The 18,318-nt window shown below is 35.4% G+C and overlaps 1 protein-coding gene across 12 annotated transcripts in view; it reads left to right on the forward strand.

The window, feature by feature from the left end:
* Positions 1 to 18,318, forward strand: part of NEO1 (neogenin 1) — a 248,171-nt gene that overhangs the window by 3,209 nt on the left and 226,644 nt on the right. The window contains exon 2 of one of the 12 annotated variants that reach the window (XM_082386918.1): positions 10,531 to 10,639. The exons of the other annotated variants lie outside the window; for them this stretch is intronic. Coding sequence (XP_082243044.1) covers positions 10,633 to 10,639 — 7 coding nt within the window. The 5' untranslated portion in view covers positions 10,531 to 10,632. The remainder of the gene's footprint in view (positions 1 to 10,530; positions 10,640 to 18,318) is intronic. 12 annotated transcript variants of the gene reach the window in all.

Genomic DNA, 18,318 nt, shown 5'->3' on the forward strand with positions numbered 1-18,318 from the left:
TTGGTAGTAAAAGGAGAACAATAGGATGTGGGACAACAGGATAAATGGGGTGTTTTTCCAACATTGGGTAGACATGAGGAGGTGGAGGAAAGAGAGAAGGACTAGTGATAGAAAATGGTCAGCAGTGGCAGAGGGTTGGAAATGATTAGGCACACAGTCTGGCTTTAGGAAGCAAGGAGGGGCAGATTACTGAAAAGATATGCAGGGACCTAGGGAAAGATGACATGACAAAACCACCCGTGCATTGCAGGTCTTCTCTAATCAGAGTGAACAGGTTAAGGAATGGTGCTCAGGTGGGATTGGGATGCCAGAATGGAGAACGTTAGGCAGGCAATGTGAGAGCTTATTTGAAATCAGTTTGAAGTAGACTAGATCAGCTATTTCTACCATCTCAGAATCAATTTTTTGTATCCCAAGAGCAGAAATAGTGAAAAGTTTTAATCCAGTATTGGTTGCTTCTGCGTTACATGAAATATGTAGAAATTGTTTTTTAAAACTTTTTTTAGAATAATCAAATATCCAATTCTCTGATCAGATTGCAAAAGAACATTTCATGTCCTAATGATGCTGAGGCTAGCCTTGACCTAGACTTCAGAGGTGTACTATAGAGGTCATGTAGCTATACTTCTCATTTAAGGTAAGAATCCTCTTGTCAACATCCGGCATAGGTGACTCTGTCTGCCTGAATCATTAACTTGATGATGTGATTCATTACCTCACAAGGTAGTCTATTCCTGTTTTGAATAACTTCTTTTAGTAAACTTTGCTTTATGTAGTACATTTAACTTTAATTTTCACCCTCCCCACCTTCTTGAATTTTTTTATCTTCTGCCTTTTTTTGGCGTCACCCTATCTCCTGATTCATCTCATACTCCTCTGATCAATTCTTCATTTGTTTTCAGGTTTTTCTTTCATCTTCTCATCAAATATTGGTATCTAAGGTTGATCTCATTCTGTATACTTTACTTGTGTTCAGTTGCTACTGTCAGCTAATGACTCTCCTAGTCCACTCTGCTTCACGTGTCACTCTGTAGCTTCACTGAAGAGGTACCTTGCATTACACAGGACCAAAGGTAAACTCATCTTTGTACCTCTTCCCTCATCCCCTCTCTCCAGACAATAACAAACCAATTTCTGGTCCAGGACTCTCACATTGTTTGAATGATTGCATGAACTTGTCTTCCTTTGTTACCCACCTTGGACATCACTGTTAATCACTCAACCAAGTTGAGATCTAGAAGTCATCCTGGACTCTCCTCCTTCCCTCTTTCCCATAGCCAGTAGTTCTCCTTGATTTTTTTTTTACCTCCTAGATATTTCTCGAATCATCATCACTCCACCTAGAGTAACAGTAGTGGCTCTGTAATTAAACTCTTTATCTCCGCTGTTAGCCTCTAGAAGTCTGTCCTCCTGCTAGAATGAACTTTCTTATATATTTTTCTGAGCATGCCATTCTGCTACTTATAAACTCTTAATTAGTGTTCTATAGCTTGAGTGTTGGAGTCTGAACTTCTTGGCATGAAGATTGTGAGGCCTTTTGTGTTCCTTACTACAGGCCTCCCACACTCCCAGCTTAAAGCCTCATCTCTTGGCACTTCTAATGTGTACCTGGTGCTCCACCACTCCAGGTTAACTGCAGAGCTTCAGGTCTCCAGGCCTTTGCACATGCTATTCTTTCTTCCTGTTTTTTTGTTTGTTTGTTTGTTTAATAAATTTATTTATTTTTGGCTGCATTGGGTCTTTGTTGCTGCGCTTGGACTTTCTCTAGTTGCGGCCAGCGGGGGCTCATCTTTGTTGCAGTGCACGGGCTTCTCATTGCGGTGGCTTCTCTTGTTGTGGAGCACGGGCTCTAGGCGTGTAGGCTTCAGTAGTTGTGGCACACGGGCTCAGTAGTTGTGGCACACGGGCTTAGTTGCTCTGTGGCATGTGGGATCTTCCCGGACCAGGGTTTGAACCTGTGTCCCCTGCATTGGCAGACGGATTCTTAACCACTGCGCCACCAGAGAAGTCCCTTTCTTCCTGTTAATGCCACTTCCCACCTACTCATCTGTTCAGTGCATTTTTTTCTCCTAGCCCCCTCCCCCAAAGAGAGTTGGAGTCATCATTCTCTGTGTGCCCATAGCTTTCTGAGTCCTTTTCAACTTGTGTTACTTATTTCTTGTCTCCTCTACTAGTGTGACCCTCTTGAGGATTCGGACTTTTCTTACGTGGTGTAGAACAAGCATCTAGCACAGAGTAGATCCCCATTAATTGTTTATTGAATGAATATTGAATTTCTTTTAACTCCCGGGCCTTACAGCACAAATCTGATTCCTTTATATGATGGTCCTTCACATGTCTGAGGACAAAATTTGTGTGTGTGTGTGTGTGTGTGTGTGTGTGTGTGTGTGTTGCTCTCTCCTTTCTAAATTAATCATCCTAATTCCTTCAGCCACTCTTCATCTTACTTAGTTTTTGACCTTTTGTGAGTTTGGTCATCGTCTTCTGGATATGCTGCGATTTTAATATTTATTAGTTTTGTCATCTTTGGAAGGATCAGTGATCATACTAATTGATCTGTAAACAGAGACCGATGCCCTGCTTTGCCTGCCTAACAGGATGAAGTATAAAGGAGTTCATAGATTTTCAGGATGAATGTTCAAAGGAGATAAGAAATGTGACCGCTTTTAGTAAACCATATGAAAGTTAATATGTAGAATGGTGAAAAAAGACTTAGGATATGGAGGTAGAGGATTTGGATGTGACTCATGGTTCTACACGTTTCCATATATCTGTTGGGGGCTATAGGCAGGCAAGAATAATACCTTGCTTACCTAACTGAGTTGTCAGAAGAATGAAATGTAAAACTGCTTATAAACTGTAAAGTACAGTGTCTGTATAGAATGGTTTTAATGTTTTTTTGTGAACTTAAAAATATAGTATAATTCTATTAAATTTTTTGAAAGTGTAGTTTTTTTTCCAGCAATTGATCATTGTTGGTTTCTTCTTTACGAGTTTTCTCTATGCTAATATAAAATATAGGGGTAACATTAATCTCATTATGTGGAAGCTCTGTTTATCTATTTCATAGTCTTTCTTGCCAAGCCCTTCATTTTATTACTGACTTTTGTGTGGTTGGGAGGTATTTACCATGCCATTGGTAGGCATTTTGGCTTCTAGGTAAAATTGCATCAACAATAAGAGAACAGTCAGTGGAAATAACTATAGGTAGGATATTATTGACCCAGAGAGCTAATGAGGTGAGGAAAAGTCTTGTGTTTATGATTTTTAAAAATTGACTTTGTCATGGGACACAAGCCAGTGAAAGATGATATTAAAATATAACCCCAGTTTTGGATTTGTTTAGAATCAAAGGAGTTTTTTGACTAAACATTTTGGAAACAGACAAAAAATTTCATTTAGACCCACTGGTATAATTTTGGTATATTTCTTTCTAGTGACTGTCTATATGGCACATCATTTTTATGTTGTAATCATGGTGTATGTACAACCTTATATGTGCATTATTCCATTTTTCTTTGTTGCCGCACTATCTTTAAATCATCAATTAAAAAAAGTTATTTTTAAATACTTAAATACATGTTTGTTTGAAGTAAAAAGAAAGTACATAAAGTAAAACTTCCACCAACAAATTCCTTTTTTAACCCATACATAGCCACTGTTAATACTTTTCCTTCTGTATTTACATATGTGTGTATAGTTTTATTTTTTACACATAAGCAGGATCATACTACTTATTGTTTTTCAACTTGTTTTTCACTTAACAATGCATTGGAGATCTTTCCATGCCACTGAATACAGATTTTCCTATAATCATTATTTAAAATGTCTGTATACTATTCCAGTGAATGAATATAATATTAATAGTGGCCAATAAAAGTAGTATTTATTGAATACTCACTGAGCTGTAGGCACTGTACCACTCTCTATTACATGCATTTAATCCTTTATACATCCTTGTGAGGAAAATGGTAATATCTCCCCATTCTACAGTTGAGGTAACTGAGTGTCAAATATTAAGTGACTTGTCATAGGCCTCACAGCTCTCATGTGGAAAAGTCGGCATTCAAATCCAGTCCTTTACAGGTCGAAAGCCTGTACTCTTTATTATACTGCATACTGCTGCTAACAATTATTCTCCTTTTATGGATGTTGACGTTGTTTTCAGTATTTTGCTCTAATAAAGAATGCTGTAATGAACATCTTCCCACATGTAGTCTTTCCTTCCGTATTTTGGATTCCCTTGTATAGGATTGTTGGTGAAAAGATAATTTGTGTGTGTATGTGGGAGTCAGGGTTCCATTTATTTTAGAAGAGTAATGATACCATTGAGTAATACCATTCATTGACCAGTACTTTTACAATTTCTTCAAGATATTTTCATCTTTAATTGTGACCTTAAGGCCATTATTTTAAAATGCAGGTCCCATAGCTTCTCTGTTTCATCTGTTAACTGAAGGAATTAATTAATAATAGGAAATCTCAAAGGTCCCTTCTATCTCCAAGTTTCTGTAACTCTGAAGTCTATAAAATTGAGTGGTAGATTCATCTCAGCTAAATGACTTCTGTTAAGTTTTGTGTTTGAACACTGATCATTTCTGTTCTTTGATTCAAGAATTACCTTTTGTCATTCTCTAAAGCCCAAGTTACTATGCATCTTTTTTTTTCCTAGTGTGAAGTCGGATATGATTGGGAAAATCTTTTAAGTTGCCTGTAAATGATCGTGTATGATTTTATTTTATATGTGTAAAAATAGCTTTAGGGCTGATTTCAAGAAATAAGCTTCAGTGTTAAGCAATTGTGAGATATTTTAAGTTGCAGTACTACTTGAAATATTAGATACTTACTCTCAGGCTTATAATGAATGTAAAGTAAACTGGCAAGGTTACTGATCTAGCTGATATTTTTGATTCTGCCTTCGACTTCCTTATGTAAAGAAAGGAGAGAGAGAGGGAGTGAGTGGTTTTATATGTCCTATTTTACTAAAATCAGTACTTGAGTTCTTCTTGTTAAGGAGTTAGCAGTTGGGCAGTCTGAATTTCAGATTGCGTCTTTGCTTTTCCTATTAAAAAGAACCATGAGAAATAACCTCCTGTTAAAAATTTGTTATTGAAGAATAGTTGATTTACAAGGTTGTGTTAATTTTTGGTGTACAGCAAAGTGGTTTAGTTATACATATATATTCTTTTTCATGTTCTTTTCCGTTATGGTTTATTATAGGATACCCTGTGCTATATAGTAGGACCTTGTTGTTTATCTATTTTATGTATAGTAGTTTGTATCTGCTAATCCCAAACTCCTAATTTATCCCTTCCCATCCCCTTTCCCCTTTAGTAACCATAGTTTGTTTTCTATGTCTGTGAGTCTGTTTCTGTTTTGTAAATAGGTTCATTTGTGTCATATTTTAGATTCCACACATAAGTGATATTATATGTTATTTGTTTTTGTCTTTCTGATTTACTTCACTTAATATGATAATCTCTAGGTCCATCCATGTTGCTGCGGATGGCATTAAGAAATAACCTCCTTTTAATTTGTTTTATGGCAAGAATGTTCACATTTAATTTTGTAGTCAGATAGTTCTTGTGTAGCCAAAACTAGAAATTTAGGTAATTTTAACTAGTTGCAAATATGTTATCTTTGAGGTATAATTATGCACAAAGCCATGCACTGTGGAGATACTAAGATGAATTGGACATGTTTTCTATCCTTGGTCTAATGGCAGAGATAATAACTTAATTTGGAGAGAGAAAGTGTAATTACTGCTGTAGGTGGAGAAACAAATTCTGGAATCATTGTGTTACTATTAATCAAGTAATAGTACTACTTTTCTCATAATTTTGGTTCTATGTCTTTAGAGTAGTCCCAACTTAGTTTTAACAGGTCAGTAGACTAGAACTCTCAGAGGGAGTTATTTTTCATTTCCTCTATGTGAAATGATTACTGGAATGGTTGAATATATGAGAATGCTAATAATGGAGCCATCTGGGGGTGCAGCTACTTCCATGTCTTCAGGAAATACGGAGATTGATCGTACAGGTTTTCAGGATTTATTACTGGTCAGTAATAGCCAGTAAAACTTACTGAGGAGTCCTGAGCAGAGTGAATTTTTAAAGTGATACCACATGGAAACTGAATACAGAACATTTGTTTTTCAGGTGCAAAGTAAATGAGTAAAAAAAAAAATTTACCAGGATATATCTTTATATGTAAGGTCTAGTTAAGATGATAGCGTTATCATATACAAATTCAGGGAATAGAATAACAAATTATAAGTTTTATTTATAATTTTTATTCATAGCATGACTTTTAATGTAAAAACTAAAATTTGAGGATCTTTTTGGTTAATAGTTGAAAGCTTTTGGTTTGAAGTTGGGTTATTAGTAGTTTTAAATTTACACAGTGTTGTGTGTCCAGGAGATTGTATGTACACTTCCTATGGCGATAACCCCTTTATTAATAGCACCCCACCTACATAGAACTCAACCATCATGCACCCTCACCTCCAGAACGTAACTGAAGACTAGGGAATAAGAGAAATAATTTTCAAAGTCTGTACATTAAAGTAAATAAGTTTCTCAGAGTCCCAAAAGTCTTTATTTAGAGCCTATTTATCTTTAATTCATACGTAGTTCTAACAAACTGTATTGTCTTATTTCTAAGTCCATAGTTGATCAGAAGTGGTAGAAAGACTGTCTTGAAATGCCCCCTAACAACAGCAATTAGTCACCTTTGTAAGGAAGAAGATTTATAATAAACATAAGAACACAAAGATCTTCCTTAAACAGAAATGGTTGTCTCAGCCAGGTTGAGGAAAGTTTCTTTTCCTCTCCATCACTGCCAATGGGTATTTCCTGCCCCTGGCCATTTCTTTTGCCCCTCCTCCTATAGATACAGTTGCCGTCTGGGTAGAAATATCTTCCCTCAGAAACCTCTGGAGTCCCATCTCACCTCAAATTAGTATGAGTCCAGGCTGATACTTAAGGTGGGAGAAAAGGAAATATGAATAGGAAAAGAGGTGAGGTGCCAGGGCAGGGTTCCTTCTCTGCTAATCCCTACCCCTCAAAGCCATAGAATTTCTCTGTTAGCAGCATTTTTAACCCTGATGGCTAAAATGTGTATGTCAACTTTAAATTTGGGGGTAAAATTAATTGTTGGTTTGATTTTAAGAAAATAAAAAATATTAAAAATTTTCAAGCAGCATGTAAAATAAAAAGTGAGATCATACATTCCAGCCCTCTCCCCAGTGATAATCACTTTTAATAGCTATGGACTTTCTGTTTTATATATATAATTAAATATTTAAAATATATAAGATATACATGTATAACAAAACTAAACAGTGACGTAGTGCTATGCATACTGTTTTCCAGTGTGTTTTAGGACATCTTCCCATGTGAGTACATACAAGTTTATCACAGTTGTTTTGATAGCCACATGGTATTTTATAGATGTATCATAATTTATTTAACCAATTCCTTTTGATGCTCCCAAATTTTTTATTGCGAACATATGCAGTGAACCCACTTTTACAAAATGTCTTTGTGCACATGTTCAAATATAGTATAGAATAAGTTTGTAAATGTGGAATTGTAGGGTAAAAGAGCATGTGTGTTAAATTTTTTGCTAGTTATTTCCAAGTTGTTCTCCAAAAAGCTGATTTTTCTCTATCAACAGCAAATGAGAGAGTGCTGTTTCCCCACACCCTTGCCAACATACTAGTTATTTTCAGACCTCATAGTCTCTGCCAATCTGATAGATGAAAATGTATATCTCTTTAAATTTTATATTTTAAAATTATTAATGGAATTGAGCGTCTTTCAGATTTTTATTAATGGTTTATATTATTTTTGAGAATTGTCTATTTGTCTTTTGTTCATATTCCTTTATCCTGTCTTGAATTAATGATTCATTTATAAATGTAAATTAAACAATATAATTAAGAATAGGAACAATTTAAAACTTATAACTGTCAAAACTCCCATGGCTACTTGTGGTTTTTCAGGTAATGAGAAGTGCATAGAGTAGTCAAGTCAGTCTGCTTACCTGACTTCTGCTAACCACTGCTCATGTTTGCTTGATATGGATTCATAAACTTTCAAACTGTTCTATTTTGAAGGGAAAAAAGCTCATTGATTTGAGTGAAAAATAGGAATTGAAACCGATGCTACTACCTCTTTTAAGACAGAGCAATTTTAGTTTAGAGTAAGTTCAGTTAATCAAATACTTGCATGTCAGTTTGACTCAAGATATTGAGGTGGTTTGAAGTGGAAAATGGATTAAGGATGTAGCAGGAAAGACAAGTTTAAGGGACAGGATATGATTTCCATTTTTGGATACCCTGAGCCTGAGATGTCAGCAGATCATTTCTGTAAAGGTATTACAGAATTGGGGCTCAGATGAGAGGTCTCTCTAGACCTCTGGCTAGAAATATAGGTTCAGGAATTATCTGATAGAGGTGATAGTTCAAGCCGTGAGACTAGATCATTTCACTGAGGAAGGAAGAAGAAAAACCTAGGGCAAAGACTTGAATATACACCCATCATCGGGTGTCCAAAGGAAGGAAATATTACTCTGTCTGCAGAACAAGATAAGTACCTAGAATTAGAGCTATGTAAAATGATAAAAGTTCATTTTGCCCCTGGATATCTTATTCAGAAACATCTGTGTGAATAAATGGGATAGTGCTAACATAATGTTTGTTCTTTTCCCTTCTACATGCATGGTGTGGCCCTGGGTTAGAGTGCTAGGCAGGGAGAGGGGAAGCTTAAAAGGCAATTCTGAACAATTTTTTTTTTTTTAAGAATTGTAAGATACGTATTTATTTTAAAACATTTATTTATTTATTTATTTGGCCGTGCCGGGTCTTCGTTGTGGCATGCAGGATCCTTTAGTTGCAGCATGTGAACTCTTAGTTGCGGCATGTGGGATATAGTTCCTGCACCAGGGTTCGAACCCGGGCCCCCTGCATGGGGAGCGCGGAGTATTATCCATTGGACCACCAGGAAGTGCCCCCAATTCTTTACTATAAATAACATATGTAATAATTTATCACTCTGAACTGAGGTAAACAATGAATTAATATGTGTCTGTGCTTAGAACAGAGCCTGGTATATCTTAATCACTCATTAAATGTAAACTGTTGTTGTTTTTATTATTTCTATAAACTGGATGGAGAGGCTAAAAATACATGAAAATTAGATAAAACTTATATAATTTGGTTTATATTATCTGATGGCTGTGTATAATTAGATTGTTAAATGAGTAAGCTTATGTGGGGAAGGATAAGGATTTGTTTAGTTTGGAGTATTTGGTTCATAAGTTTCTTCGAGGATGTGGACTTGAGCTGGTTTTGAAGGCATGAGTAGGCTTTTTAGATGGGCAGGATTTTCTGGCAAGGAGAGTTAAATGAAGAGCAGTATGAGTTGAGGCAGAGTAAAGGCAAAGGCAACAAAAATGTTCTTATCAGTAAACTATTTCTTGAAAAGGCTCACTTTTGTTTTTCTGAAGTTTATCTTTTGTTATGAAACAGAGGGATGATTATTAGATGATGAAATCATAGGCCAGGTAATCTTTTAAAGATTGTGATGCTAGAAGGGAAGCTGGAGGTAGTGCTTGTTCCAATTCTTAATGCCTGAAAGTTAACCTTATCATTACATATTTGCTTCCTAAAACGTCATTTATTTCCTGTTAGGCTTTGTGGGTATCTTTTACAAAACATTGATTTCTCTGGATTTTATTCAGAGCGGCAGAAATAAGCTTCAGGATGATGTGTATTGGGAAGTACTGAGGAATTAATTTTTGCTACTTCATGAAGAAATCCTTATTTTAAAAAAATTTTGTGGAAGTGTGCACTTCCTTCTTCAGAGTAGGTGTATTTAGGTAGAGATATTGCAGTTTCAGAATCAGCCTTATTTATCAGTCATTAATGTTCGTGGGTAAGAAATATCAGGTAATATTATGGTACTAACTTGGTATGTAGTTCCACTTTGTTCAAAATTGTTTTAAGATTTGCCTCTGCATACGCATAATAATTTGACCTTGATAAAAGATTCCTTTTTCTTTTAGAACTCACTGGACAGCCCCCCCGCCCTCCAAATTTAGTGCTGTACATAGTATTAATGTCTACTAGGTACTCTCATACCCTCATCTTTTTAAAAAAATCTGTATATTTGTAGAATTTTGTGTGTGCGTGGACTTTGAGATTTAGAAATTTCATCAGGATATGATTAGATGGAAGTTTATTCATTGTTTTTTTTTTCTTTTTAAAGAATGGTACAGTGGAGTTGCATTTTTGGTTAGGCATTAGGTTTAAATTCAGCCAGTAATGTGAAAACTGCATATTATCATTTTCCCATTTAAACACCTTAGGAAGACTTTACATTGGAGGCTGATATTTCATCTCAGTAAGTTGGGCTTAGATAACTTTTCTTCTTAGTCTTGGAATAAGTTATTTCTTTTGTTGACTACTAAATAAAGACGAAGACTTGCATTTGTATTGTTCAAAATCATTTTTTTTTTTAACTCTAGAACTGAAGTGTGATGAGATGCACATACTAAGAGAGGCACACTGGAGCTGAGCTCAACTAGGAGAACAACAAGTTCATATCTCATATTGCATGCTTATACTGAATGGCAGGTAGAATGGTTCTATTTAAATTATTTCATATTCTCTCATGTATGATTGAATTCATTTAACTTTAAATGTGTGTATGATATGATTTCTCTTATTAGTGAGTTTTGTTGTTGTTCTGAACACACGAGTCTATTTTAGGGTAGGAAAATTTCTTCTATTACTTTACTGTTTTCTCTTTCTGGAATTCCACATAAGTGTATTTTCTCTGTCTCTTTTCTCTATGACACTTTATTTCCCCCTTTTTTGGTGTGTCAATTTTTGCTTTATATATTTTGAGGCTATAGTATTAGATGCATACGGATTTAGAATTGCTATCTTTCTGGTGATTAAAGTCTACTTTTTCTGATATTAATATAGCTATATCAGCTGTTTGGCTTAGTGTTTAAGAGTTTTCACCCTTTAATTTTCAGCCGTTTTTATAGTCTTATATTTATGTTGTGTATGTAGCATACTCTTAGGTTTTCTTCTTTATTTAGACTGACAATTTTTGCCTTTTTTTCTAGAGCTCTTAGTCTATTTACATATAATGTAATGGCTAATGGCTTTAAATCTTCCATTTTTATTATTTACTTCTCACTGCTTTGCCTGTTCTGTGGTTCCCTTTCTCTTTTTTCTTGATGGCTTGGTTATCTTCAGTTATGCAGTTTTTCCCCTCTCTTTTAGTTTACCAGTTATATATTCTTTTACTATTCATTTAGTGGTTCTTAACACATTATTGACTGGGGGATTTTTGCAGACACTAACGCCTGTGGCCATAATACGTCTCTGGTCAAAAATGTGTTAAATGTATCTTTGACTTATTACTTTTACCATTTATTGGATGATACAAGACCTTTTGAACACCTTAATTCTGTTTGTCCTTTTCTTCTAATTTTTGTTATTATTGTTATGTATTTTAGTTCTGTTTATATTTGATAGCCACATGACATTATTATTTTATAAGCCATTATTGAGTTAGATTTACCCATGTTGCTTTTATTTATCAGTTGTTCTTCATTTCTTTCTGCATCTCTGAGCTTCTATCTGGGGTCATTTCCTTCTGCCTGGAGAATATCCTTCAGTATTTAGTTAGGTCTGCTGGAGATGAATTCACTCAGCTTTTGTCTGTCTGAAAACATCTTTATTTCATCTTCAGTTTTGATATTTTTGGTGGGGGCTGCTGGATGTAGAATTCTAGATGACAGTTTTTTTCTTTCAGCCCTTTAAGAATGTCATTCCATTGTCCACTGAACTCCATTTCTGATGAGAAATCAGCCATAAGTCTTATTTTTACTCTCTTGTGGGGAATGTGCTTCCCTCCCTCTTTCCCCCTTTGGACACTTTTAAGATTTACTCGCTATCTGTGATTCTCAGAAATATGCCTGTGATGAGCCTCGTTGTGATTTTCTTTGTATTTATCATTCTTGCTGAGTTTCTTGTATCTGTGGAATGATTACTTTCATCATTTTTGGAAAGTTCTTGACCATTATCTCTTCAAATATTTTTTCTTCCCCATTGGAGTTTAGGCTTAAGGCTTCTTTGAATACTCGTCATTCTGATGGGTTCAGAAAAACTATGGTTTTTGTAGTTTATCTGTGTTGTTTTGGTTGTTGAGCTAAGAGTGACAGTCTCTTATGACTTTCTGCATTCTAACCAGAGGCAGCACTCCATTTATTGATTTCTTAATTTCATTTATTGTATTTTTCAGATCTAGAATGTCTGTTTTGTTTTCTTTTATAGTTTCTAGGTCTCTGCCGAAATTCTCCATACTGTATCTTTATTCCTTAACCCATCCTGTCATATGTGTTACCATGAAGGTTTGCTTTTATATTTGTTATTTCTCCTGGTTATGGGGTTGTCTTGTGTTTTTATGTGCTTGTTTATTTGTGATTGAGTGCCAGGGATTGTTTATGAAAAATTATAGACATAATCTGAATGCTACTATCTTCTCTCAGAAAGGATTTACCTTTGCTTCTCTTCTGGAATGTGGTTATATGAAGTCACTAATAATCTCAGGTCACTTTAGTCCATTCAGGGATTGAGATGATTTAAAATCAGGCTTCAGACCTTATGAGCTGAAATATTTTGGGTTTACTTTTATTTCTTGTATGTAGCCCTTTGAAGTCCTAATCCACAGTTTAAGAGGTTTATCCTCCTCCTTGGCAGGCCCTCACTCCAATTTTTGTCCCCTCAGGGCTTACATCTGTCAAGAGCTATGCTCATCTTCTCACCCTCTTCAGCAGTAGTGGCCTTTAGAATCCACAGATACCTCTAGGTTATAAAAAACAGCTCCAAATACCAGGTTTATTTATTTTGATTTTCTCATTTTCTAGATCTTGGTCCCTTAATTCCTCATGACCTTGATTGCCCTCACACAGATCTTTTGTATTTTGTCTAGTTTCTTTATTTCTCCTTAGTGGAAGAGTTGGTCCGAACCGCCTACTCCGTCATTCCTGGAAGCTGAACTCTTGCAATGCCCCTTTCATCTTTTCTCTTATTTATGTTCTGTTAGAAATTTTCACGCTTGTCTGGTTTTTTGTCATGTGCAATCTGCATTTATTGCCCCTGTTGTATTTCTTTGAAAAATTATTCAGTTGTTTTGTGGCTGAAAGCAGTCTGTCCTGATTTCAGATTATTCTCTTTTCATGTGCATGGTATTCTCTTAAGTTTTTTTAGGATTTCTACAGTTGAGATTTCTGTAGTTGGGAATTCTAGTACTTTAAAGTTTTCTCTCGTAAATTTTCCAGGTGAAAAATTTTGCTTCAGTTGATAGAACAATCGCTCCTTTAGCTCCTGGGTCTTTTAAAGTGTCTGTTGATGGGTACTTGTGATGATGGGATGGTGTCTGTGTGTGCAGAGTATTGCTGGTTGAGATGGACTCTTTTAAACTTACGTGGGTTTGTGTTCTAATGTTTCAGGTCTAGATGAAAGGAGAAAATTTTAGACTTGCAGTAATTTTGTGTTGCTAGATCATTGGTTTGTAGGGAGTAGGGGTGCAAGGTATAGTCATACTGCTGTGAAATAGGTTTACTGCTACCGTGTTTGTTTTCAGTGCTGGAATTAAAAAATTCACAATTTAAATGCTGGCAATTGGCTGTGGAACTAGCAGTAGCAGCCTCTTCTCTTTCTGCCCCTTGTCTCAAAACTTTACTTCACACATGATCTGCAATGTGAATGCTCTGCCAGGTGCTTTGCCAGGCTTTTTTCTTGGAGGCACCCCAGGCCCACATATGGTTGGCAGTCTTCTGTGATTTTCAGTGGGCTACAGATTTTTCCCCTGGGTTTTTCTTTTAATCTATTCCTTTGATTATTTCAGCGGATATTGGGGGTGGAGTGTTGGGTAGGCATTGATTACATTTATGAGCTCAGTTTTGCCATCTTGAACTGATAATCTACACTGTGTGTGTTTTCTCTTTTTCAGTTGGTTTAGTTTGGTGTCTGACCCAATTAAAAAAGAATAGTTTTATTATTTTCTTTTTACTTTTATGTACATATAGATTATAATAATGCAATTTCTGAAGGACTCTAATAGGCTAATTAACTCTTGCCTGATACGAACTCTTATGGAATGGGGTATTTTTTATTCCACAGACATTTTTGTGAATGTTGAGTATATTTTCAGGACTGTTAGGTTTTGGGATTACAGACTTCAGCAAGTCTCTCAATCTTATATACCTATCCTTGAGGCAGAGATACATTTCTCTGAGGCTGAAAGACTTTTCCTCGGGAGAATGACAGCAGGAGTGTTCTTAAAATTTTGATTTTTTTTACCCATTGTTAAATATAAATGGGTACAAAGTATTGATAATAGTTCTTAATGTATGTAGAAAATATTCCAGTTAAAATCTTATTTATAATTTTGGCTGTGTTACTCATTTTTTTCCATATATAGTAAATTTCAGTGTATTCTCTGACCAGGTGATTATATCAAATAATAAGGGTTTATGTTACATGTATTATTGCATTTATTCATATGTAACACATATATGGAAAGTAGGACGGCATGACTTCTTTTTAATAAGGAATTCAGAGTTCAGTAAGGTAGGTAGGACATGAAACAGAAAAGTAGAAGTGTTATATATTCATTATGCAACCTTTTACTTACGGGAAGAAGAGTTAGGAATCTGCTTCAGTCTTAAATCTAGAATTTGCCAGTCTGAAAATCATTCTTTGGAAGTGGTTTGAATGATTAGGTGTAGTAGAAGGAAATAGGAAAGCAGGTAGCTGAGGCCACAGGGTGGATTGGAAAAGAAAATAGCTAGCTTCATTATGCTGTTTCAGGAAGGACAACGTTATTTCTGTTATAGACATAAAATACACTATAAGGAATGTTGGCTGTCTTCACTTTATATCCAACAAGAATAGTACAATTTAGGAAAAGCTGTTTAAATTGAATCTTCCTGACTAATGTTTTGTTATGATATAAGTTGATTTTCCTCATATGTTCATCTTAGGTTAAATACATTATTTATGTAATGTTATAAACTTGATATGACGAAGTACACTTGCTGCCAGGTTTTCAGTTTTTAATGCAGTGGCTTTTACCCTTGTTCAATTGTTAGAACATCTGGAAGCAGTGGTGTGCTTTGTGAGGTAATTGTGAAGTATTAATACCTTTAATTACATTAAACAAATGAAGGATAATTCTGCAAGCTGTAAATATGACATATGAATGCGGTTCAACTCAGTTTCAATTGAAGAAATATTTAATCAATATTTGTTGTGTACCATAACACAAGATAATTTCGTGATGAAAATGAATTATGGAAGAGGTAGAAGAAAACAGAAGTAAGGTTCCCCTCCCCCCACCTCCTCCCCCAAATCAATAGTTTATAGTATCTTTTAAGATTAGTTGAGATCTTGATAGGGGCTGGTTGCTTTAGCCAATGGCAGCATGCCTAAGTGATGCCTGAAGTATAGTCAGTATTTTTCAGAGCATCATTATACATATACTGAGATAAATCTGTGCTCCAGAGGCCTTGGAATATGCATTTTAAGAAGCATCTGTGAGATTTCTTACTCACAAAGCTTGAGAAATATTTTCTAAATGTTGACTGAAAAAAACCCCAGAATATTGCTTCTGAATTTAAAAGAAGTAGTGTTTTAGAATGAACTTCCTCTCCAAGGGAATATAATTCATATGATAAGGTAGTTGCTGTTTCACTTATATTTAGGAAATGTCTTTTTATAGCTACGAACATTTGGAATATTGAAAAGAATTGCCATTTCGCTGAAAGTCTTTTATTTTGTTTTTTCCATGGGAATAATCATATCTAATGGCTTTAAATGATTTTTCAAATGTGAAATTTATTAGAATTTGGACTGTATTAATGTAATATCTGGAAGATTCAAAGTTATAATACATTTTTAAAAGTTTTAGTTTTGCTTTGTTAACTGCTTCAACTTTTGGAAGCAGGAACATAAATGAAAAGTTAAACTGAAAGTCTTATGTATATAAACTTTAAAAAATTCTTTCTCCAAAACTGTGAATTTCAGACTTATTCATTCAGTAAACCCTTATTGAGTACATGCTGTATGCCAGGCTCTGTGCTGGGGTGTTGAGGATGATTCAAACTTAAACCCTGTTTTGATAAAGTTCATTTTAGTGGGAATGAGATAGGGAAAGAATATACATATATATATGTATATGTATGTGTATATATATATATATATGTATGTATATATATATATATATATGTATCTATATAAACAAATGATTTGTGCATTGCCTAACTTTAAAGAATTTGAAATTCCAGTAGAGGGTATTTAAATAGCCATTATATTACATGCAAGAAAAAAAAACCACAGTGTGTATACATGTGTGGTGGTAGTGCTAGTGTTGCCTCATAGGCTGTTCGGTAGTCTGGGCAGTGTGCAATGATTTCTTGGATTAGAATGATGGAGGTGCAGAAAAGTTTATGGAATGGGAAGTCATTTAGGTGATAAAATAGAATTTGGTGATGGATTGGATTTTGCAGTGAGAAACGTGTCCAAGATGATTGCTAAGTTTCTTTAGGATTTGTATAGCAGGATAGTTGATGTTATTTTTTGAGGGGAAAGAAATAAGTTTATGGGGGACAAGAAGAGCATGAGCTTAATTTTGGATATAATGAATTTTGATATGCCTTACCCAGGGGGCAGTTTGTTACAGTCCGGAGTGTAGTGAAAGACGTGGGCTGTAGGTTTGTGAGTCATCTGCTTAGAGTGTATGGTTGAGTAGAGAGGATGGGCTGTTACAGGACAGAGAAGGGAGTGGAGAAATAGGAGGGAAACCAGGAGAGGATTGTATCGTAGAAGTCAAGAAGGGAGTATCAGACTTGCTGGTAGATTAAGTATGGTGAGAAGTGAAAAATGTGTTTTGCATTTAGCTACCCATGAGTCACCCATGACCTTACTAAGAGCTTTAAGTGGAATTTGGAAGCAGGTTGAGGGACAAGTGGGAAGGGAGAAAATGAAGACTGTGAAAAGTTCCAGAAATTTAGCTGTGATTGAGGATGACTGAATGCAGTGGTTGAGTCTAATAAGAATGGTGTGTGTGTGTGTGTGTGTTTGTTTAATGGGCAAGACTCGAGCATGTTTAAAAGGCAGTGGAAGACTATGTGAGAGGGGTAGTTTGAATATACAAGGAAAACGAAATAATAATATAAGTTTCCTGAGAAGGTTGGGAGAATATGGGGTTGGTTCTGAGCACAAGTAGAAAGATTTACAGTAGATCAGAGAGGAGGAGAGATAAGGCTACTCTTTAACTGGAGGGAAGGAGCGTAGAATAGGTCAATATTCTTAATAAGGAAGTGAGGTCTTCTGCTGTGCATGTAGAGGTTTGAAAAGCAAGAAACAGTTCTCAGGAGAGTTGGTGAGCAAGCAGACCAGAGTTAGGATTGTCAATACTTTAAAAAGTACTAATATGAGAATATACTGTACTAGGTTTACCATGAATTTAAATTCTGTGGGGATAACATTGTTTTCTATGCCTTTTCTCCCCTCATCTGCTAGGGGCTTATGAGCTGAGCACCTTGGAGATGGTAGGTTCTCAGTAAATATTTACCCTAAACTACTATCTTTAATTGAAAAATGCATAAACAGCAACTACTCTTGACTGACTTAAATTTTGTAGATTAATGATAGAATTAATAAGTGAAGGAAGCCTCTTCCTGTAACGGTGTTTAATACACCATTTCAACAAATCTCTCCCTGCAGCCTACTAAACTTTTCTCTTTAATTAAGTAGCTGATTTACACAGCAGATTTTGCTCATTTGAGGACTCAATCCATGTCTAAACAGATAAAGGTAACAGCTCAGGCATAGTTAAGATACATTGTAAATGCAATCAGAATTTCACCTCAGGGCAATTCACTTTTGAGACATCCATCTCTAAAAACCTGTTGTGTCTAAAAGTGGGGACTTTTATAACCAATTCCCCCTTATTCAGAGACTAATTATGTAGTTTATTTGTCTCAAGATTAGGCAGTCTCCTTGTTTCTCCCCTTCTAACCTATCCCTTGGTTTGGGCATTTTGTTACTCTAAGCTCATGGGTAAGGTAAGGAGGAGAAAAGCCTAGAAAGTAGATAAATTAATGACCAAAATGAAGCTCTCTTGCTTGTTAGTTTGTTTTTCTTTTGTCTTATTTCTGTGGTCCATTGGAAGCTGTCAGAAGTGACTGCAGTATTCAGTGTAATAAAATGGGTTTTCAGTGTGTGAGGGA

The sequence above is a fragment of the Balaenoptera borealis genome, assembly GCF_965194805.1.
Source record: "Balaenoptera borealis genome assembly, chromosome: 3".
In the NCBI taxonomy this organism is placed as follows: Eukaryota; Metazoa; Chordata; class Mammalia; order Artiodactyla; family Balaenopteridae; genus Balaenoptera; species Balaenoptera borealis.